We start from the raw sequence: 24692 nt of genomic DNA on the forward strand, positions 1-24692 counted from the left end.
ATGAAAACAGTTTATTCCAGACAAACCATATTCCAGTGAAAAGCAGATGTTTGGATTTGCTGATAAATTTGCACAAAAAAAAAAAAAAAAGATTTATATTTGCCATTATGGGGGATTGTGTGTAGATTGATGAGGATTTTCATTTATTGAATCCATTTTAGAATAAGGCTGTAACGTAACAAAAAGTGGAAAAAGCCAAGGGGTCTGAATACTTTCCGAACACTGTGCATACAGTCAATTTAGATGGAGAGCATATATGCATTAAAAGCATTTCCGTAAAGCTTTGTGATTAACGCGGACAAGTTTGATGTCAGACAACAATGGCATGTTCATGATTTAAAACGTTCCCAATCCGTTAAAATGAAAGGACGTTTTATATTGAGGCTTTGACGGGACTATTAAACAAAAGTACAGGCTTTGTTACTGCCAATACCTTTCAAATATAAAAGGCGGACAAAAGTTGGCGTCATGGTAAAGTTGGCGGCTTTTCGTCTTGGTTTGACAGGGATATATTTATCAAAGTTTTGGTGGTAGTATGATGTATTCTTCTGTCCTTTAGAATGATAAAACCCCACTGGATATAGCAAGGAGACTGCAGTTCAAGAATATTGTAACAATGCTGAAAAAGACAGACCGAAAGCTTTAAGGGGGTTTTGAGGACGAGGGGGAACTTTTCACCATGGCAACATCACCCTCTTTTCAGTAGTCTTTTGTCTGACAAAGTCATTTTTATACAGTCTGTAGTTCGTACTGGACACCATAGCCTCAGCTGTATATCAACCATTCGTTAAAGTTAATATCAGTACAAGTGGCCATGTAATTGTTTTCAAATGCCTCATGGTTGATCCTATTTGAATTATTCATAACATTTACACTGAGTACAAAACATTACACTAATATTGAGTTTCACCTCCTTTTGCCCTCAGAATTATTTGGGACATGGACTACAACAGGGTTCCCGAACTTCTATTTATCCGCTCAAGAAAAAAATAGTCCCGCAGCTGACTAGATGATCCCTGGACTACAAGGTATCGAAAGGGTTCCACAAGGATGCTGGCCCATATTGACTCCAATGCTCCCCACAGTTGTGTCAAGTTGGCTGGATGTCCTTTGGGTGGTGGACCATTCTTAATACACAAGGGAAACTGTTGTGATTGAAAAACCCAGAAGCATTGTAGTTCTTGACTCTCTTACCGGTGCGTCTGGCTGCTACTACCATACCCCATTCAAAGGCACTTAGATATTTTGTCTTGCCCATTCACCCTCTGAATGGCACACATGCACAAATGGAATTAACCAGTGACATCAATAAGGGATCATAGCTTTCACCTGGATTCACCTGGTCAGTCTGTCATGGAAAGAGAAGGTGTTCATAATGTTTTGTTCACTCAGTGTCTACTATTTTTCTTAATAGTATGCTTCTCTAAATATTTGTGAGTGAGTTGAGTGTTTGTTTTGTTTCTGGTTTTGATATTGTCCTTTGTACAGTACATAAGAGTAAGTGAATTAAAACATTGTTACAGATTAAAGCCTTTGACAATGTTTAAATAAATAAAATATATGAGTAGATACTCAGTAGACAAGCACTTTTCAATAAATGTTGTCAAGTAATTGAATCGTACAACCTAATTTTGTAATGGAGATTTATTGACTAGTCTTCTCAATTAGTTACAAGGCGGCATAAATAAGTGTTATAACACAACATAAGTAGACCATGAATGAACAAACAAGTCAGTCATTCTTTGGTCAGCACCCTTCCTAATTCATTCTCAAGATCACCTAAAATCCAATAGAAATACATTGAGGAAGTAGCTAATAAAAAGACAGTCAACAGCACAGGAAAGAGCTAAATTAGTGGTCAACAAACAAAACAATGAATTTGTATGACTAAAAAGGCACAGCAAAATAAACCAACCCAACAAGTCCTGAAGAGAGAGGTACTGGGTGTTGAACTGGGCCCTGGACAGTAACCATGATATTGCACCAATGACTGAGATATATTCATCCAAACCTACAAGCAGGATTTCAACAGGATCTAAATGTACTTCTGTGTTTTTACAAACCCGGGAAATTCTCAAAACACAGATTAAAATCCATTCAAGTGTTGTGGAAGAGAGGACAGTAATAAAGTAAGACAAAAAATAATACAAGATGATTCCTCACACATAACCCTAAACTCAGCTTGTGTACCGCACTACCCCAATTTAGAGGTGAATGATTATTGCTCATGGTTTAGTCAAACACACACATGCGTGCTAATACTCTCTTACACACCCTTATAGTATCAAACACACATACAGTGCAAACACTCGCACCCAGGCACTCTGATATATGACTCCCAAAATATGTCAGATACAGTATTAAAATCTCTTCAGCGATTGTGATGAGAGTTGAGGCTAAAATTATCCAAATCTCCCTGCCTATCCACTGTTTACACCAAGTCCTGCTGGCTCATCAGTTTGATTATCTCACTGTACATCTCCTGGGGGGCGTCCAGGCCCCAGATGAAGTCCAGGTGTTCCCAGTGCTCGATGTGGCGGTGGTACACCAGGTTGGAGACCTGGGTGAGCAGCACGGCAACGTCCTTAGGGTCAGCAAGTGTGTCGTGACCTCCGGACCACAGGGCCGTAGGCACCTTCATGTCCCGGATGTTGTACAACGGAGGGGTCGACTGGAGGAGGGACAAGAATGGACTAGATGTCAGCTAAAGGCATTGACTGGTCATAACGGCACAGTGGATATCGATAAGTAAAGATAAGGTACTTTCAGAAAGAGGTTGTAGCTTCGGAGAGCTTTGGAAAACAACTTGTGTGAAGTGATATGTGTGTACACTGAGAACACCAAACATTAGGCATGGACTCTACAAGCTGTCAAAAGTGTTTTACAGGGATGCTGGCCCATGTTGACTAATGCTTGGCTGGATGTCCTTTGGGTGGTGGACCATTCTTGATACACACGGGACATTGTTGGGTGTGAAAACTCCAGCAGCGTTGCAGTTCTTGACACAAACCGATGTGCCTGGCACCTATTACCGTACCCTGTTGAAAGGCACTTAAATCTTTTGTCTTGCCCATTCACCCACTGAATGTCACACATACACAATCCATGTCTCAAGGCTTAAATCCTTGTTTACCCTGTCTCCTCCCCTTCATCTACACTGGTTGAAGTGGACTTAACAGGTGACATCAATAAAGGGATCATCGCTTTCACCTGGATTTACTTGTCTGTCATGGAAAGAGCAGGTGTTCTTAATATTTTGTATACACAGTGTACATTGGTAGACTAATGAGCTCTGAGCTGGCCTTGCCTGGTTATAGTGAGCCATGTTCCCTGCTCTCCCATAGTCATACGCCATCAGCTTTCCAACATGCACCGCCTGTAAAAAGAATACACATAAAATAAAACACTTGTCTCAAGATAGCTGAACAGATGGTGGTACTGTATGTATAGGTAATATGTCCAACAATATGTCAACTTCAGTAAAGTTAAAGTTGTCTTTGGTAAATCTGGAATTGACCTTTACTCAAGGATCAGGCAACAAATAGGTGTGTTTGAGTCAGTGTGCAGCAGGAATGTCTGTGCCTCTCCTATTCACACAGTGGAATGTCGATGATAGTTGACTTGGGTGTGAGACTGAGGTATAAACAGGGTGAAATAATTATTTATGACACTGAATAAGCTGAAAAATAATTGATCAACGTCTTTGAGATCAACTATTTCTGTCCTGAGTAACTGTTTTTGCTCTGTTGCTTGTGAAACCAAAATGTCAGTATCGGTTTGATAACTGTGGTTTGACAAGTGCAAACTCATTCTCGATTCAGACTGTGTTGACCACACCCCAGCCTCACAGGATATAGGTAACATTATAGGCCTGATATCTACACTATAGGCCTACATGACAGTTTTAACAAACAGGGGTTGGGATGGGATCTGTACTGTAGGTTTGAAGAAGTGGAATCATATTGGAGGAGGTTTTGAGAAGCTCCTCTCAGGTATGTTCTTACCTGAGACCAGTGGATCATGTTCTGCACTGAGGTGCCTGCTGGGCAGTGGGAGATGTACACAGGTGTGCGAGTCTGGACAAAAAGAGAAATGAACATCTTCACCAAACACATACAGTGCCTATATAATTGGCTTGAGGTTGAAGGCTTTAGGTTTAAGGAAGTCCACAATAGTAATAATGTAAAATCACTTTCAAAAAGCAATCAAATGCGAGCGCTGTGGAACGCACCATGTTGAGGTTCAGCTCATCAAAGCCACAGAGGACAAAGAAGATGTTTCCACACAGCTCACTATGAGGCTCCTTACTGCAGAATTTGGTAGCAAACCACTTGATGAGAGAACTCTGAGGCATGAAGTCCCTCTTCCCAAATAGATCCTAGGATATGGAAACCAAACAATGGATTAGCATTAGTCAGTATTGAAATATTTTCAAAGAATTCTGACAGATCGATCAAGATAAAAAAAAAAATGATGCCCAAGTTGGGTTGAAAAAGGAAACTACAGGTTAGACTTATTGTATGAATGAATTGTGGCATAATGCAGTTTAAGTTAGAAAAATAGCCTTTGCTACTCACCCAAATGAGGAAATCGGGGAAGCTGGAGAGCTTGGTTATGGGGCTGGAAGTAAAAGCCACGGTGGCCACTGGTGCCAGGCCGAAGAACATCTTGATTTTGCTTGCCAGCTCAGGCATTGAAGAGAATGCAACAAAAGCTACAGGGACAGAGACATACAGTCAGATATGTCATGGTTTAAAAACAGGGGCGCAACTTTGGTTTAAGAAGTGGGGGGGAGGCATTATTATTATTATTTTCTATCCAGTCGGATAAACACTCCAAACAGCCTACCCGACTGCTCGGAGGCATGCGCATGGTCCTAAAGGACACCGTTGCCTCGTTTTGTATCACATTCCAATGATAAAACTGGGGGGACAAAATGCAATTTCAGAATGTGTCCCTCCCGTCCCCAGTGAAAGTTGCGCCCCTGTTTAAAACTGTAAACCATAGTGTAATTAACGGTGTCAAACTACAGATAAGAAATATACTGCTTCATACTGTAATATGACACATTTAACTAAATCAAGCCGTCTCACCAATAGTGGTTCCCTGAGAGTGGCCTACATAGTAGATCGTCTCCTGGCCTGTGGTCTTCAGGATGTGATTGACCACTGCTGGCAGGTCCTTCTTTGCCATCTCATCATAACTGAAGAATAAGAACAGAAGAAACTCAGTGAATGTCATAATAAGACTACTTAAATAAACATTTCAAATAATATATTGTATTTCTATTACAACCTCTTGTGATTTTATTGGTAAGCAGAGGGAATATATACTGAGTGTACAAAACATTAGGAATGGATGGAGTATTTGTGCCATTCAGAGGGTGAATGAGCAAGACAAAATATGTAAGTGCCTTTGAATGTTTGGTTGGGTAGTAGGTGCCAGGCGCACCGGTAAGAGTGTGTCAAGAACTGCAATGATGCTGGGTTTTTCACATGCAACAGTTTCCCCAAGAATCGTCCACCATCTAAAGGACATCCAGCCAACTTGACACAACTGTGGGAAGCATTGGAGTCAACATGTGCCAGCATCCATGTGGAATGCTTTCGACACCTTATATAGTTCACGCCCCAACAAATTGAGGCTGTTCTGAGGGGAAAAGGGCGTGCAACTCAATATTTGGAAGGTGTTCCTAGTGATTTGTACACTCAGTGTAGATCCAGGTTAGGCGCATAGCCATGGGGTGAATAGCAGAGCGAGCAAGGATCAGTAGAAGTGGAATAAATCTCTCTAGCTACCTGAACTGCCAGAACTCGTCGTGGTCAGGGCTGAGTGTGAGGTGTCTCCTGGACCAGGTGCTTCCCCTGCTGTTGCCGATCCAGACGTCGTAGCCAGCGTCGGCTAGCAGGTAAGCCAGGCTGGTGTTGGGCAGGTTGGTCACCCAGTTACTCCCCGCAGCTAGGAGACCGTGCTGGAGGAACACTGCAGGCTTGGGATCTAGGAACATGAGAAAAAGACTACATTACGCATAATGCTATAGGATGAATACTGTAACAAGATATGGAAGAAATACTAAGTGAGGAGCTGTCACGCCCTGACCTTAGAGAGACGTTTTATTTCTCTATTTGGTTAGGTCAGGGTGTGATGTGGGGTGGGCATTCTATGTTTTCTATTTCTTTGTTTTTGCCGAGTGTGGTTCCCAATCAGAGGCAGCTGTCTATCATCTCTGATTGGGAATCATACTTAGGCAGCCTTTTCCCCACCTAATGCTGGGGGTAATTTATTTTCTGTGTGTTTGTGAACGCCACGGTTGCGTCACGTTCAGTTGACCTGTTTTTTTCTTTGTGAAGCTTTCACTTGATTAAAGAGTTGGGATCACATGCACGCTGCGCCTTGGCTCATTTATGACAGGGAGTTTGAAGACAGTGAACGTGACAGGAGAATCTTATTCCAAGCAAGGATCATAGGCAAAGCCCATGTGGTAATGTATAGTATTTCTCCAATCTTCTCAAACATGGTTGAAGTATCCATTCACATTCCAACATGCCCGAAACAACATAAACGGAAAGTGTATAGTTACAAAAATGGTTAGTTACAAAAAAGTATGTTCTATTCATAATTCAAGTGTTGTGTTGACTGTAACCACCAGGAGGGGGTGTCTGTCTAAGCTATATCCCAGCTGCGGCGCAGCCGTTCTTGTGGCCCTGCACTTTTTCTTTTTTGGGAGCTTTATCGCTACGATCTGTCAGAAACAGGATGTGAGCGGGTCCTTTCGGTAGCACAAACAGACCTTTAGATGATAGGATTGTTTGACTTCATACCAGCCATTCCTCCCTCCCTACCCCTAGGTTGTCTCAAATGGCAACCTATATATAGTGCACTACTTTGGGTTCTGGTCCAGGTCAAAAGTAGTACACTACATAGAGAATAGGGTGGCATTTGAGATGGACCCCTAGTCTACCCTGCTGCCTAGACTGCCTTGTACTTGTACTTGTACTAGGCATTTCAACCATAATGCAGCTGTTGTTTGCAAGAAATCTACACTATCTCTCCTAGATTGAACATCAAAGATTTCCAGCAATAGCTATTCTAGCTAGCACGATTTCATATCAAAATTCCATTTGGGGGCTGAAATAATTCCAGCTCTGCTGTGTTCCTTTGAGATCCAGACGCTCTCCCGTGTGACCAGGGGAAGTGGGACAACAGGAAATGAGATGTTCTCCAGCCTATCAGAGAGCTCCGCTGCCTATCTTACTGGATGTGCGGCTGCTGCCACATACTACTGAGCAGGGAGTATGAGGCATCAAGAGATACAAACAACATGATGGCTCTTTACTTATTTAGAGGATATCAGAATGTATTATTGAGATTTTTAACTCCCCAGACGACCTCAGCCCTGGCATATCACATCGTATTGGGCGTATCTTTAAAGTGGAACCCCTACCTAGTTGATGAAGCATTTCTAATGACAAATCACTGTCAATATTAATACTAAACTGAATGTACATTTTCAATTGTTGGAGAGGGTCAAATTAAGTACACAGCATTCATTTACTGATTCATGTTTTGGAAAGTAATGCAATGGAGAAAGCAATGGCGAAAAAACAAGAGCGGGGCCAAAGCCAGTGTTTAACACTCGAAGGCACTTACATTCACCTACAGAGAGATCTGTATCGATAACATTAGTTATTGTTCAGAATAATATGAGACCCTGTGTTCAGGAAAAAGCATTGTCTATTGCCTCTGAATTTGTTTTTACACAAGTGGGTTCCCACGATGAGATTAGTGTGAGGTTTAGCACTCACTTTGCTCATTAATGAAATATAGGTGCCACAAAGGAAAGAGAAACTGAATACTGATTTGTAGGAACTGGAGAGGGACAGTGGCAGTGTCTGACAGAAGCGGTGCATCACAGTATTTAGACTAAACTTGTAAGAGAACAACTTCCTCTTTACAAGAAATCTAAAACTTTTAATACCATGGCGCATTCCTAAACATACTCAAATCACGTAGCAAACAGTTTGCTCCTTATTACTGTCACTATTACTGTTCCCATCACATATTGAAAATAAGCTGTAATTACAGTACATTGTAACAAGAGCTTAATAAATGAGACGCTGGATGAACGTTAGCCAAGCTACATTTGAAACAGCTCAAACTAGGGACGGATTACGAGAAATGCCAAACAAATAAAAACTCTACAGAAATTAAATTCAATCATAGACTGGGTTCAAAATGATTAGCATAGAGGTGACCTATTAGCAGATGGACAACCTCACTGGATGCATGTGATATTATAGCTCGTGATAACACGAAAAGCCAGGAGTAGGCTGGGCGGTGCAATCTCAAAATATAGAAATGGATTCCTCCTCCTCCGCTCTCCTCAAGGTGACTAATGCTGAAAACCACTTCTCTTTGGATCCTGATTCAGTACTAATGTTTGACAATGTGAGAAATATCAGCACTTCAGATGTTAGATAAGGTCTGTCTGTGTTGGTCTTAGATATGTGGATCTGATTACAGGGCAGAGAAGTAAGGGATAAACAAACACAACTAAAAGAAATGAAATTTATACAGCACCAGTCAAAAGTTTGGACACACCTACTCATCCCAGGGTTTTTCATTATTTGTACTATTTTTTTACATTGTAAAGCAGAATTGAAGACATCAAAACTACGAAATAACACACATGGAATCAAAAAAAGTATTAAACCAATCAGAATCTATTTATATTTGAAATTCTTCATTCTTGGCATTCTCTCAACCAGCTTCCATTTCAATTAACAGACAGGTGTGCCTTGTTAAAAGTTAATTTGTGGAATTGCCTTCCTTCTTAGTGCGTTTGATCCAATCAGTTGTGTTGTGACAAGGTAGGGCTGGTATACAGAAGATGTGGTAAAAGACCAAGTCCATATTATGGCAAGAACAGCTCAAATAAGCAAAGACAAACAACAAACAACAACAGAAAAACTGTCCTTTGGTCTGATGATTCCAAATTTGAGTCTTTGTGAGACGCAGAGTAGGTGAAAGGATGATCTCCCCATGTGTGGTTCCCACAGTGAAGCATGGAGGAGGAGGTGTGATAGTGTGGGGGTCCTTTGCTGGTGACAGAGTCAGTGATTTATTTAGAATTCAAGGCACACTTAACCAGCATGGCTACCACATCATTCTGCAGCGATACACCATCCCATCTGGTTTGCACTTAGTGGGACTATCATTTGTTTTTCAACAGGACTATGACCCAACACACCTCCAGGCTGTGTAAATGCTATTTGACCAAGAAGGAGAGTGATGGAGTGCTGCATCAGATGGCCTGGCCTCCACAATCACCCGACCTCAACCCAATTGAGATGGTTTGGGATGAGTTGGACCGCATAGTGAAGAAAACGCAGCCAACAAGTGCTCAGCATATGTGGAAACTCCTTCAAAACTGTTGGAAAATAAATCCAGGTGAAGCTGGTTGAGAGAATACCAAGAGTGTGCAAAGCTGTCATCAAGGCAAAGGGTGGATACTTTGAAGAATCTAAAATCTAAAATCTATTTTGATTTGTTTAACACTTTTTTGGATTCTACATGATTCCATATGTGTTATTTCACAGTTTTGATGTCTTCACTATTATTCTACAATGTATAAAATAGTAAAAATAAAGAAAAACGCTTGAATGAGTAGGTGTGTCTAAACGTTCTACTGTATGTATATACAGTATATTTTAAATACATTATTCAATTATCTTTAGGAGAAAATTAAGCTGGATTTTTGGTCACAATTCAAGTTGGTCACGAGATGTCCCCCCATGATGACAGGGGGGCATGAGTGAAAAGTTTGGGAAGCACTGCATTAAAACCCTTTGGTGCACACCTTTACTGTCCTTCAGGCCATGTGGGATCCTGTTGACACTGAGGATGTAGAGGTCTTCTGTGACGACGTCATGCTCCTCTGCTGGGTAGCCCCAATGCCTGATGATCTCACTCTGTGGAAGAGAAAGAAGACAAACAAACTGTCAAATATATTTTGAATTCTGACATAATGGGGATCTCTGGTAACACTTTATTTTACAGCCCCATTATCACTGGTATTCACATTACAGTAAAATTAAAGCAGACAATTCTTCCCCTGTTGCATTCCCTCTCACCGCCCCCTCCCAGATATTATCTATATATACGCTAATCTGGAACTTCAAAGAAAGTGTTTTGAGCCTGTTGGTTCCAGCCGGGCCTGCCATGCGATCTAGCCATGCATAATTAAAACACACCACCATTCCCCCCCTCCCTCTAGGCTGCCAGTCTGCACATTCTACTGACTCTGGGCCACTTAAGGATAAACCTGCTGGTTCGACACACCGAGGTCATCTCAGGGGTGGAGGGGAGGATTTGTGTTCTGCTCTGACTCATTTTTGTTTCTGGTTTTACACAGGGAAACGGCTGAGTATGAAAAAAAATGTAATGTCACGTGACCTCAGTATGGCGAGAGATATTGAAAGGGTCTGTGCTTGCAGGCCAACAATGGGAAATATGTTTTCTCATGTGAGAACTATTCGTACTGGTAATTGTATTAGGCTTATATCATTGATAGTGTGTAGTTTCCAATGACAAATACTGTATACTAACTATAGACGCACTAGAATTAGGATTAATGTCATTTTGTTACTATGCGGTGCCTATAAAAGATACGAGGTTAACCACTGACATGTACCAGGCCCAAATCCACAAATGTTGATTGTATCATTGGCATACCTCAGAATAAACATACATTATATATTTTCTGAAAAAGTGTGGTGAAAGAATTTGATTGACTGCCATGCCACAAAATAACCGTTTCATTTAACACTTTTCCCAACTTACAGGGACTCATTTTTATACTGCTTTTTATGTTTAGTTAGGTCAGATCTCAGACTTAATGTTTTAATGTTTTAGTCATATAATATGGGTGTGATATTGTCCTATCTAGTGATAAATATATGCTGAAGTTTAATACATGACAGAGAGATTTCCTTTCGAGTGACCTTGCCCAAGCCTCAGTATCACATGTTTTGACTTTCCTTGAGATGACTCATGGGATATATGGGGGACAAAGTGCAGAATGTGGGCAAAGCAGAACTCCCCCCATGTGAGGTAACCACCATGACTATTATTTGCTCATGTTGGCCCAGAAGATTGCCTAGTTCTATGAATAGTTAATGAGCTCTGTGACCTATGAAGTCCAGTAGTGTGTTCAGTTATCTATGGTCGGTATTAAAACAGTTTGAAGTCTGTCTGGAAAAACTGTGTGGATAAATACAATTTCTCAGTATTTGTCCACTTTGTTTCTGAGAATACAGTTGGTCTGTTATTGATTTTTAGCCAACTCACAATATTCATGTTGACCTCTGGGTCCAGTCCTTTTTTGTCTTTCAGCAAGGATCTCTGACACTGGACCGCCCCAGTGGTCAGGAAGGCCATTAAAAGTAGTATCCACACCATCTTCAGTCTGAAAAACATAATACATGTGTTATAAACCTTCAGAAGTCTCTCCGACCACATTATGTCAGAATTTATTCAGCATCGCACAGAGGCATCATGCCCATTTAAAAAAAAAAGAAAGTTTAATTTACAATTACTACTAGCAATTTTATGAAGTTGGCTTTAGCTAGCCCAGATAGGTTCCCAATCTCCCAACATAACTAGCTACCAGGAAGCCATTTCAGGCTATCAATTAAATTAGAGCAGCTAGCTTGTCTATCTATCTTACCTGGTGTGCCTGCGGGTAAAGTTGTTAGACTTTAGGAAAGCAAGCAATAACTAAATGTACTGAATAAGACATTCCTTTTACCCAGATTTTAGCAGAGATGCAAAAAAGAAACACCAGTCAGGAGGATACTGACAGCTCAAGATGCATGCTTAGATATGCAGAAAAATAGACCTATTTTAACATAGAATTAAGCATAATGTTTATGGCTTTAGATTGCAGGTGTTTGAAAAATGCTAAATTCTCCAACTTCCGGGTAGGGGGCCTAGCCCCCCTCCGGACCACCTCCAGCCATCCTCACTTTCTTTATGCCCTTTCAGATTTTGGGGGTACAAGACAACCCTGGCAGCACACACCTACTTAAATATGAGCATATATCAGAGACTTTATACATTCAATTTTATGTTTCATTGCAATCTTAATCTCTCATTGACAGACTAATTACACAAGATATACAGTGGGGCAAAAAAGTATTTAGTCAGCCACCAATTGTGCAAGTTCCCCCACTTAAAAAGATGAGAGAGGCCTGTAATTTTCATCATAGGTACACTTCAACTATGACAGACAAAACGAGAAAAAAAAAATCCAGAAAATCACATTGTAGGATTTTTAATGAATTTATTTGCAAATTAAAAGGATTGCAATCCAAATGTTGCTGTCTCCACTACTAATGTTCGAATTTTAAAAAAACTAGTCGGCTGCTATCTCTTCTCTTTACCACGAGATCTGGCCTGATACTGTGTTCACAACAGTTCAAAGTTAGTCATTTGTTTGTGTAATATATCAAAAGATGTTTGCATTGTCTCAAGAATAAAGCACTAGATGATCAATTCTACAAATATTGCTTGAGTGGCTCCAGACTTAGAATAGACATTGGACTATTGATGGAGTCTCATAACCAATTAGTTAGAGAAAAACAAACTGAGTATGAAGCCTTCGCAGTCAAAAGAGCAAAACATGAATTTGTATTAGTTGTTGTGAAGAGTTTCAGATAACTGTGGGAGTAAACTAGATATAACACCAAGATGTCCATGAGGATGTGAAAGTAACAACAATCTCTAGCCTTTACAAAAACTCTGACCCAATTACTACATTATTAATTCATCATTTAATTTACCCCTGATCTTTTGTTTTCCTGCACATTATTCATAAACTAAGCTTGCCTTGAAACTCTTAGTTGTGGAGATTCAATACAAAACTATGGCATATGTGGACTATCTAATTAGACCAGCATGCGTTAAAATATGAGTAGGTTATGCTTCAGTAGGCTGTTGTAGACATTTACATTCCACAAGGTGGTCTCTACTCACTGACACTAAACCTGTACATGTCTAAACTATTACATCACAGGGCAGGCATATATGTGATATATGGAAAATGTAGGCTGTATATTTGTATCAGTGGCGAATATATCCCCATAAATGTATTTTACGATAGCTACAATGTGTCCATGTGCAAACACTTACCCGGACAACTTCTGCTGTGTAGAATAATAATACTGTATTCTTGGTTGGCCAAATGAAGAGGAAGTCACAGGAGCTGCAGCGTGATAAAACGTCAGAGGCTCCCTACTGCTTTTGTTGCCGATTGGGCTTGTAACACACATTGGGAAAGATTAAATGCTGATGTAATCTTTCCACCCTGCTCTAGCCTAATTAATCAGTCCTGTAGATGTGGCAATGACAATACTGCTGACAGTGCGATTTTGTAATAGAAACTAAGTCTTATGTTTATTTTACTTGAATAAACTGTTTTTTCCATGCATTCAAGGGAACATTTTGGTCGGCCAACAGCCATTAATCTTTAGGCTACTATGTGAAATCTGGCTTTACCAAACACGCGCAACGAAACTTAAAAAGTAAATTATTTGTGTATTTCCAGCAACAGTTGTTTATAGTTTAAGTTGAACTCAATGTCACGAGTTCTTATAGTTGGTGCAGGGTTGACATGCAGTTTATGCGCTTGTCTTCTGCGAAGAGAAATGCCAAACAAAGTTATTGTTGTCTGGGACAAATCGCGAGGAGCAGGTAAATTTGTCAGTTGCCGCGGAAGTTGTTACATTGTATTTAAATCAAATGTATACGAAGCGTGCTACTTGAGACGAGACTTTCACATAATTATAATTGGCCAAATTAATTTATATCGTTACAATGTCGGCTGCGTGCTTATTATTCCACAGATAACAGTAAAAAAGTGAGGGTCAAATTGTGACGTGAGATTTTTTTTTACCATACATTTCAACCCTTCCTGCTCCTATCAGTGGCATCTCAGTACTTCTTTAGAAGGATAAATCACAAAATATTGATGATGACATTTGATTCTAATTCATAGGCTATCTCTGCTGCTGTTGACCTCCCTGTGACTTCCATAAACCCACATGCAGATGTTTTGTTTGAATTGACATGGAACACTATTGAAATCTCATCAGTAAACTATTATCAAGTCTGTCTGTTGATATGTCATTAATGGGGCTTGCGAAGCTTTAAATCTTCTACATACTTCTGACTTATTATTTAAACAATAAGGCCCAAGGGGTGTGGTAAATGGCCAATATACCACGCCTAAGGGCTGTTTTTATGCACAACGCATCACGGAGTGCCTGGATACGGCCCTTAGCCGTGGTATATATATGCGGTATACCACAAACCCTCGAGTTGCCTTATTGCTATTAAAAACTAATTACCAACGTAATTAGAGCAGTAAAAATAAATGTTTCGTCATATCCATGGTGAGCACTACCCAGTTTATAATTAAGCAATAAGGCCCGAGGTTGTGTGTTATATGGCCAAAATACCACGGCAAGGGCTTTTCTTAGGCACAACGCATCACGGAGTGCCTGGATACAGCCCTCAGGCGTGGTATATTGGCCATATACCACAAACCCCCATGGTGCCTTACTGCTGTTATAAACTGGTTACCAACGTAATTAGAGCAGTAAAAATGTATGTTTTGTCATACCCGTGGAATACGCTCTGATATACCACGGCTGTCAGCCAATTTATAATTAGCGTTATTGAATACTTGTTTCTGATTGGCTAAAAGGGTCATTTTAGAATGAACATTAAAACCAGATAACGGACAGTTAGAAAAAAAATATGAGGATAATTGGAAATGATAGAGTGCAATGGGACAAGGACATCCCGGCCGGCATAATAACCCCGTCAAAGCTGGGCCAATTGTGTGCCGCCTCATGGGTCTCCCAGTCGCGGCCGGCTGTGACACAGCCCAGGATCGAACCTGGATCTGTAATGATGCCTCTAGCACTGCGCCATTTGGGAGGCCCATTTTCTCATGTTTTGACCCAGTCGTTAATTCTAATCATTCACAGACAGACTTGATAAACAAATAATTGGCTTGTAGCTAGCTAGTAGAGATTTAATGAAAATGAAAGACAAGAACTTTAATAAATAATGATTTAATAAATATCCAATAGGCCTACATTTGGGCGGCAGGTAGCCTAGTGGTTAGAGCGTTGGACTAGTAACCAAAAGGTTGGAAGATCGAATCCCTGAGCTGACAAGGTAAAAATCTTTTGTTCTGCCCCTGAACAAGGCAGTTAACCCACTGTTCCTAGGCCGTCATTGAAAATAAGAATTTGTTCTTAACTGACTTGCCTAGTTAAATAAAGATAAAATGGATAAAAATAGGCAACAACTATTATGGTTATTGAGTTATAGCCAATGAAGCTAGTTGGTGATGTAAATAGTGACATTTTTGTTGATGGCACGAGTGGAAGAACTGTCCATGTTCCTGCCGCTAGTTGGTGACAGCCAGTGCTTGCCTCTTCTTTGGCAGAGAATGGGAGGTCACACACATCGTTGCCAGCTAAAATGGCACTCCAGTGCTTTCTGTTCTCCATTTTAGGCTACCAATAACTCTTGAGTTCTCTCAGCCATTATTTCCCTTGCCTCCAAGCCCGCATCGAATAACCTTTCCATTCTGAAGTTGCTACCCAAGCAGGCTGGTCATTAGTTATTTTCTGTCGTAAATTTGTTCTATTCATTCGACGTTGCTATGCTTAACAAATCATTGGCATGTAGCTAGCTGTCATTCAAGAGAAAATAACTTAAATAAATAATGATTTAATAAATATCCAATAGGCCTGCATACACTACATGACCAAAAGTATATGGACACCTGCTCGTCAAACATCTCATTCCAATATCATGGGCAGTTGGTTCCCCCATTGCTGCTATAACAGCCTCCACTCTTCTGGGAAGGCTGCGGGGACTTGCTTCCATTCAGCCAAAAGAGCATTCGTGAGGTCGAGTACTGATGTTGGGCGATTATGCCTGGCTCGCAGTCGGTGTTCCAATTCATCCCAAAGGTGTTCGATGGGGTTGAGGTCAGGGCTCTGTGCAGGCCAGTCAAGTTTTTCTACACTGGTCTCGACAAACCATTTCTGTATGGATCTTGCTTTGTGCACGGGGGCATTGCCATGCAGAAACAGGAAAGGGCCTTCCCCATACTTTGCCACAAAGTTGGAAGCACAGAATTGTCTAGAATGTCATTGTATGCTGTAGCGTTAAGATTTCCCTTCACTGGAACTAAGATGCGTACCCCGAACCATGAAAAACAGCCCCAGACCATTATTTGTCCTCCACCAAACGTTACAGTTGGCACGATGCATTGGGGCAGGTAGTGTTCTCCTGGCCTCCGCCAAACCCAGATTCGCTTGTCGGACTGACAAATGGTGAAGAGTGATTTATCACTCCAGAGAACTCGTTTGGCATGGTGATCTTAGACTTGTGTGCGGCTGCTGGGCTATGGAAACCTATTTCATGAAGCTCCCGAAGAACAGTTATTGTGCTGACGCTGCTTCCAGGGGCAGTTTGGAATTCATGCTTTAGCACTCGGCAGTCCCGCTCTGTGAGCTTGAATGGCCTACCACTTCGTAGCTGAGCCGTTGTTGCTCCTAGACATTTCCACTTCACAATAACAGCACTTATAGTTGGCAGGGACAGCTCTAATAGGGCAGAAATTTGACGAACTGACTTGTTGGAAAGGTGGCATACTATGATGGTGCCACGTTGAAAGTCACTGAGCTCTTCAGTAAGGCCAATCTACTGCCAATGTTTACCTAAGGAGATTGCACGGCGTGGGCACCCGTCAGCAACGGGTGTGGTTGAAATGGTCGAATCCACTAGTTTGAAGGGATATCCACATACTTGTGCTGGTTAATGGAATTTTGAGTGTTTATGGTTTGCATGGGTAATTATTAGTTTAACGTTCATTCTTGGGCTAGCTAGCCTACTGGCAGAGGAGAGATTGCATTTGTAAAATGATACATTGTTGCACAGGTCGTAGACCCTGTTCCTAGAGTGCTGCAGGTACTGCATGATTTTGTTCCAACTAGGCACCACACCTGACCAACTGAGTTAATTGATCAGTTCAGTGATTTCCTAAATGCAACACACCTGGTCTTCCAGGTTCAGTTGGTAAATAAAAAACTTAAAGTGCCTGTGGCACTCCAGGATCAGGGTTGACCATCCCTGTCGTAGAGGGAGACAGGTCGGTTTATACAAGCCCCACTGCAAACCAAGTACTAGCATGGAAAAATCAGGGGTAGATGCTTTTTTTCCCCCTGAGGGAGATACTTCTTTCCCCCGAGGGAGATACTTCGTTCAAACTTTAAAACGTGCAGACCAGTCTTGATTAAGTTGCTTGTATACAACTTTTTTTAATACTTTTTAAACTATAAAAATGTTTTCTTTCTTTTTGTCCTTCATCCACTTTTATGGGATTTCTTCTACATTCTGAATGTCCCATTGTCATCATCACTTCCAACATTCCATTCACTTAAATGCAACAATGCAATTTATGACACAAATCAGCTACTTTGACCACTTTCCCAACAAGTTAGGAAATGTTGGAGCATATGACATCTTCTTCTACTTATCTACTATTCAAATCAGGCAAATTGAAACAAAGATATCTGCTACTAACCTAATGATACAGCTGTTTTAGTAACCGCATAAAAAAAATACAAGGATTACTTGCCATTTGTTTTGCAAGCTCTGTAATCACATGAGCGCGACAGAAACATTGCTAACCAAACAACAATGGTCTCTTGCTGGTGTTCACCTGCATTAAAGTGTAACTATTCCCAAACATAAAACTCAAAAGTGATCTCCTGATGTGGTTTAAGCATTGTTGTGGACTTAGAATGTCCAATTGTGTAGTTTTCTTTATTTTAAAAAGTAATATTTTTAGAGAGGAAAAAAATATGGAAACCTAAATGGAATCAGGGAACAAATTAAATGTTCAATTTCCCCCCTTTCTGGCCAGTGGGTACCTCTTCCCACTGATCATCCTCCAGCCCAGAGAGGACTTAATGAACATCCCACTGGTCCAAATACGTTGTGAAAAAAAGTGTTTATTTATTTAAAACTTCAACAATGTCTCATTGTCTTCTGTGCTCTATTATTATAGTTGTCATATACTGTGGTATTCTAGTAGGACACTGTATTCAAGTGTAGTTGTCCGAGTGTAAACTCAGCAAAAAAAGAAACGTCCCTTTTTCAGGACCTTGTCTTTCAAAGATAACTCGTAAAAATCCAAATAACTTCACAAATCTTCATTATAAAGGGTTTAAACTCTGTTTCCCATGCTTGTTCAATGAACCATAAACAATTAATGAACATGCACCTGTGGAACGGTCGTTAAGACACTAACATCTTACAGACGGTAGGCAATTAAGGTCACAGTTATGAAACCTTAGGACACTAAAGAGGACTTCCTACTGACTCTGAAAAACACAAAAAGAAAGATGCCCAGGGTCCCTGCTCATCTGTGTGAACGTGCCTTAGGCATGCTGCAAGGAGGCATGAGGACTGTAGATGTGGCCAGAGCAATAAATTGCAATGTTCGTACTGTGAGACGCCTAAGACAGCGCTACAGGGAGACAGGAGGGACAGCTGATTGTCCACGCAGTGGCAGACCACATGTAACAACACCAGCGCAGGATCAGTGGTTGCGAACATCACACCTGCAGGACAGGTACAGGAAGGCAACAACAACTGCCCGAGTTACACCAGGAAAGCACAATCCCTCCATCAGTGCTCAGACTGTCCGCAATAGGCTGAGAGAGGCTGGACTAAGGGCTTGTAGGCCTGTTGTAAGGCAGCTCCTCACCAGACATCACCGGTAGCAACGTCGCCTATGGGCACAAACCCACCGTCGCTGGACCAGACAGGACTGGCAAAAAGGGATCTTCACTGACGATTTGCGGTTATGTCTCACCAGGGGTGATGGTCGGATTTGCGTTTATCATCAAAGGACTGTGAGACGCCTAAGACAGCGCTACAGGGAGACAGGAGGGACAGCTGATTGTCCACGCAGTGGCAGACCACATGTAACAACACCAGCACAGAATCAGTGGTTGTGAACATCACACCTGCAGGACAGGTACAGGAAGGCAACAACAACTGCCCGAGTTATACCAGGAAAGCACAATCCCTCCATCAGTGCTCAGACTGTCCGCAATAGGCTGAGAGAGGCTGGACTAAGGGCTTGTAGGCCTGTTGTAAGGCAGCTCCTCACCAGACATCACCGGTAGCAACGTCGCCTATGGGCACAAACCCACCCTTGCTGGGCCAGACAGGACTGGCCCAAAGGGATCTTCACTGACAAGTTCAGTCCGATGATGCTAATACACACTGAGCGTTACACCGAGGCCTGTACTCTGGAGCGGGATCGATAGGGATGTGGATGTTCCGTTATGGTGTGGGGCGGTGTGTAACAGCATCATCGGACTGAACTTGTTGTCATTGCAGGCAATCTCAACGCTGTGCGTTACAGGGAAGACATCCTCCTCCCTCATGTGGTACCCTTCCTGTAGGCTCATCCTGACATGACCCTCCAGCATGGCAATGCCACCAGCCATACTGCTCGTTCTGTGCGTGATTTCCTGCAAGACAGGAATGTCAGTGTTCTGCCATGGCCAACGAAGAGCCCGGATCGCAATTCCATTGAGCACATCTGGGACCTGTTGGATCGGAGGGTGAGGGCTAGGGCCATTCCCCCTAGAAATGTCCGGAAACTTGCAGGTGCCTTGGTGGAAGAGTGGGGTAACATCTCACAGCAAGAACTGGCAAATCTGGTGCAGTCCATGAGGAGGAGATGCACTGCAGTATTTAATGCAGCTGGTGGCCACACCAGATACTGACTGTTACTTTTGATTTTGACCCCCTTTGTTCAGGGACACATTATTTCATTTCTGTTAGTCACATGTCTGTGGAACTTGTTCAGTTTATGACTCAGTTGTTGAAAGTTAAGTTCATACAAATATTTACACATGTTAAGTTTGCTGAAAATAAACGCAGTTGACTGTGAGAGGAAGTTTCTTTTTTTTGCTGAGTTTATAAGGAAATCAGACAATTGAATGTATTTCATTAGGCCCTAATCTATGGATTTCACATGACTGGGAATACAGATATGCATCTGTTGGTGATCGATACCTTAAAAAAGAAAGGTAGAGGCATGGATCCTAAACATAGAGTTGATCAGGCTGTTGATTGTAGCCTGTGGAATGTTGTCCCACTCCTCTTCAATTGCTGTGTGAAGTGCATGGATATTGACGGGAACTGGAACACGTTGTCGCACATGTCAATCCAGAGCATCCCAAGCATGCTAAATGGGTCACATATCTAGTGAGTATACAGGCCATGGAAGATCTGGAACATTTTTAGCTTCCAGGAATTGTGTCCTTGCGACATGGGGCGTGCATTATCGTGCTGAAACATGAGGTGATGGCGGCGGATGAATGGCACGACAATGGGCATCAGGATCTCGTCACGGCATCTCTGTGCATTTAACTTGCCATCGTTAAAATGCAATTGTGTCCGTTGTGTCCGTAACTTATGCCTGCCCATACCATAACCCCACCGCGACTATGGGGCACTTTGTTCACAACTTTGACATCAGCAAACAACTCGCCCACACGACGCCATGCACACACTGTCTGCCATATGCCTGCTACAGTTGAAACCAGGATTCATCCGTGAAAAGCACACTGGCCAGTGGCCATCTATAGTGAGCATTTGCTCACTAAAGTCATTATGACGCTGAATTTCAGTCAGATCAAGACACCGGTGAGGATGACGTGCAATGCAGATGAGCTTGCACACAGATGAGGTTTCTGACAGATTGTGCAGAAATGTGTCTTTTGTGCAAACCCACAGTTTCATCAGCTGTCCGGGTGGCTGATCTCAGACGATCCCGCAGGTCCTGGGCTAGCATGGTTCAAATCAAATCAAATTCTATTGGTCAAATACACATGGTTAGCAGATGTTTATGCGAGTGTAGAGAAATGCTTGTGGTGTAGCGAAATGGTTACACGTGTTCTGTTGTTGTGAGGCCAGTTGGACGTACTGCCAAATTCTCTAAAACAATGTTGAAGGCAGCTTATGGTAGAGACGTTCAATTCTCTGGCAACATTCTCTGGTGGACATTCCTGCAGTCAGCATGCCAATTGGCCGCTTCCTCAAAACTTGAGACATATGTGGCATTGTGTGTTTGACAAAACTGCCACACTGTTTAATCAGCTTCTTGACATGCCACACCTGTCCAGTGGATGGATTATCTTGGCAAAGGAGAAAATCTCACTAACAGGGATGTACCAATTTGTGCACAATTTGAGAGAAATAAGCTTTTTGTGCGTATGGAACAGTTCTTGGATCTTTTATTTCAGCTCATGAAACATGGGACCAACACTTTACATGTTGTGTTTATATTTTTGTTCAATATAACTAATTTGCTTTAAATAGTAAGGTTAAACTTTGTACACTTCTTCCACTACCACAAAAATACTTTTGAAGAGCTAAAGCAAGCCCCACAACTTTACTTCATGTACAGTTACCATCTAGTTTGAGTTATCATTTCAATGTTGTTTATGCATACACTGATTGTTCAAAACATTATGAACACCTGCTATTTCCGTGACAGACTGACCAGGTGAAAGGTATGATCCCTTATTGATGTTACTTGTTAAATCCACTTCAATCAGTGTAAGAGGGAGGAGACAGGATATATAGAATATAGAATAACTTTTAAGCCTTGAGACAATTGAGACAAGGATTGTGTATGTGTGCCATTCAGAGGGTGAATGGGCAAGACACAAAAAATACAGTTGAAGTTTACATACACCTTAGCCAAATACATTTAAACTCAGTTTTTTATAATTCCTGACATTTAATCATAGTCAAAATTGCCTGTCTTAGGTCAGTTATGATCACCATTTTATTTTAAGAATTAAATTAAATTGTTTAACTTGGGTCAAACGTTTCAGGGAGCCTTCCATAAGCTTCCCACAATAAGTTGGGTGAATTTTGGCCCATTCCTCCTGACAGAGCTGGTGTAACTGAGTCAGGTTTGTCGGCCTCCTTGCTCGCACACGCTTTTTCAGTTCTGCCCACAAATGTTCTATATGATAGAGGTCAGGGCTTTGTGATGGCCACTCCAATACCTTGACTTTGTTGTCCTTAAGCCATTTATCCACAACTTTAGAAGTATGCTTGGGGTTATTGTCCATTTGGAAGACCCATTTGGGACCAAGCTTTAACTTCCTGACTGATGTCTTGAGATGTTGCTTCAATATATCCACAATTTTCATCCCTCATGATGCCATCTATTTTGTGAAGTGCACCAGTCCCTCCTGCAGCAAAGCACCCCCACAACATGATGCTTCACGGTTGGGATGGTAATCTTCAGCTTGCAAGCGCCTCCGTTTTCCTCCGATCATAACAATGATCATTATGGCCAAACAGTTCTATTTTTGTTTCATCAGACCAGAGGACATTTTTCCAAAAAGTACGATCTTTGTCCCCATGTGCAGTTGCAAACCGTAGTCTGGCTTTTATATGCCGGTTTTGGAGCAGTGGCTTTTTCCTTGCTGAGCAGCCTTTCAGGTTATGTCAATATAGGACTTGTTTTACTGTGGATATAGATACTTTTGTACCTGTTTCCTCCAGCATCTTCACAAGGTCCTTTGCTGTTGTTCTGGGATTGATTTGCACTTTTCGCACCAAAGTACGTTCATCTCTAGGAGACAGAACGCATCTCTTTCCTGAGCGATATGACGGCTGCGTGGTCCCATGGGTTTTATACCTGCGTACTATTGTTCGTACAGATGAACGTGGTGCCTTCAGGCGTTTGGAAATTGCTCCCAAGGATGAACCAGACTTGTGGAGGTCCACAATTTTCTTTCTGAGGTCTTGGCTTATTTCTTTGGATTTTCCCATGATGTCAGGCAAAGAGGCACTGAGTTTGAAGGTAGGACTTGTGGAACTTGAAGGTAGGACGGGTACACCTCCATTTGACTCAAATTATATAAATTAGCCTATCAGAAGCTTCTAAAGCTATGACATCGTTTTCTGTAATTTTCCAAGCTGGTTAAAGGCACAGTCAACTTAGTGTATGTAAACTTCTGACCCATTGGAATTGTGATACAGTGAATTAATCTGTCTGTAAACAATTGTTTGAAAAATTACTTGTGTCATGCACGAAGTAGATTTCCTAACCGTCTTGCAAAAACTACAGTTTGTTAACAGGAAATAGTGGTTGAAAAACAAGTTTTAATGACTCCAACCTAATGACTCCAACTTCAACTGTATTTGGCTAAGGTGTACATAAACTTCCAACTTCAACTGTACAGGATTCCATGTTTTATTTCATAGTATCGATGCCTTCACTATTATTCTTCAATGTAGACAATTGTAGAAATAAAGAAAAACTCTGAAATGAGTAGGTGTGTCCCAACCTTTGACTGGTACTGTATATGGGAGACATTAAGAGATGTGAAAAAACATGGTTGTGTTTTCTTGTGCCTCAGGTAGGGGTATCTCAAACGAAATACCTTTTTGAAGGTTGGCCACCAGACTAATTATGGCAATATGTTACTAGCATAATCAAATATGGACATATTTTACAACATTTTACCAATAATATTTGTAAGGGGACTCAACAAATGTCAATCCATTGGTGTCTGTTTGTTCTGTCAACTTTGAGCAAGTTATTCTTTGGATTCCAATATTGCTCTCATCTTCATCATCACATTGTGTTTCAGTTTCTATGAAGAGCTGCTGGCCCATGGTGTTCTGAAGCCACTGTTGTCCTCAGTGGAAGGCGATGTGATGGATGGAGGCCATAAAAACTATGTCACTCCCAACAGGAGTGTCGTCCATCGTCAACCATTTCCTCAAGCAGTCAGGTAGCACTGTCTCCTACCCTTTTTACATTTTATTTGAAGAGCACACATGTCTCAAATATCTTTGACAAGGACCTTGTTGGAGATGTGATTTGCTTGTGTCGTTTTCTATTGAGTATAAGATAGCAGAGTGTCATACTAGGTTAAAGTCATGGAATGTCATACGAGGTCAAAGGTTGCAAGTCGTCAACCGATTAATCGGAATGGCTGATTAATTAGGGCCGATTTCAAGTTTTCATAATAATCAGTATTTTTGGACACCGATTGTGACCGTTTTTTTTTTTTTTTACACCTTTATTTAAGTCAGTTAAGAACACATTCTTATTTTCAATGGCGGCCTAGGAACGGTGGGTTAACTGCCTTGTTCAGGGGCAGAACAACAGATTTTTACCTTGTCAGCTCGGGGATCCGTTTTTGCAACCTTCCGGTTACTAGTCCAATGCTCTAACCACCTGCCTTACATTGCACTCCACGAGGATCCTGCGTGGCAGGCTGACTACCTGTTACGCGAGGGCAGCAGGACGCCAAGGTAAGTTGCTAGCTAGCATTAAACTTATCTTATAAAAAACAATCAATCTTAACATAATCACTAGTTAACTACACATGGTTGATGATATTACTAGTTTATCTAGCGTGTCCTGTGTTGCATATAATCGATGCGGTACCTGTTAATTTCTCATCGAATCACAGCCTACTTCGCCAAATGGGTGATTTAACAAGCGCATTCGCAAAAACTGCACTGTCACCAATGTGTACCTAACC

General features: G+C 41.5%; 2 protein-coding genes across 2 annotated transcripts in view; one reads left to right on the forward strand and one right to left on the reverse strand.

Annotated features, from left to right (window-relative positions):
* Window positions 1-13331, reverse strand: LOC139376573 (lysosomal acid lipase/cholesteryl ester hydrolase-like). Its single transcript, XM_071119315.1, has 10 exons — window positions 13192-13331; window positions 11350-11467; window positions 9860-9971; window positions 5799-5997; window positions 5094-5203; window positions 4578-4714; window positions 4232-4378; window positions 4005-4076; window positions 3308-3376; window positions 1-2671 (listed from the first exon to the last, which is right to left on the reverse strand). Exons 1-10 carry the CDS (start codon window positions 13329-13331, stop codon window positions 2432-2434), a joined length of 1344 nt encoding a protein of 447 aa, XP_070975416.1. The 3' UTR covers window positions 1-2431.
* A 209-nt stretch (window positions 13332-13540) lies between these two features.
* Window positions 13541-24692, forward strand: part of LOC139376574 (renalase-like) — a 59362-nt gene continuing 48210 nt past the window's right edge. Inside the window, 2 exon segments of the mRNA XM_071119316.1 lie at window positions 13541-13583; window positions 23790-23933. Of these exon segments, the coding sequence (XP_070975417.1) occupies window positions 23861-23933 (73 nt within the window). The 5' untranslated portion in view covers window positions 13541-13583; window positions 23790-23860.

The sequence above is a fragment of the Oncorhynchus clarkii genome, chromosome 20 (assembly GCF_045791955.1).
Source record: "Oncorhynchus clarkii lewisi isolate Uvic-CL-2024 chromosome 20, UVic_Ocla_1.0, whole genome shotgun sequence".
NCBI classification, from domain to species: domain Eukaryota; kingdom Metazoa; phylum Chordata; class Actinopteri; order Salmoniformes; family Salmonidae; genus Oncorhynchus; species Oncorhynchus clarkii.

What these genes read in the sequence shown, in the direction of transcription:
- LOC139376573 (XM_071119315.1), bottom strand. Translation starts at nt 13,331, where the DNA reads ATGTGTGTTACAAGCCCAATCGGCAACAAAAGCAGTAGGGAGCCTCTG. An exon ending in GACGAGTTCTGGCAGTTCAG is followed by an intron (nt 5,204 to 5,798) that starts GTAGCTAGAGAG and finishes CTTATTCTTCAG; the next exon opens with TTATGATGAGATGGCAAAGA. An exon ending in CTCTCAGGGAACCACTATTG is followed by an intron (nt 4,715 to 5,093) that starts GTGAGACGGCTT and finishes CTGTCCCTGTAG; the next exon opens with CTTTTGTTGCATTCTCTTCA.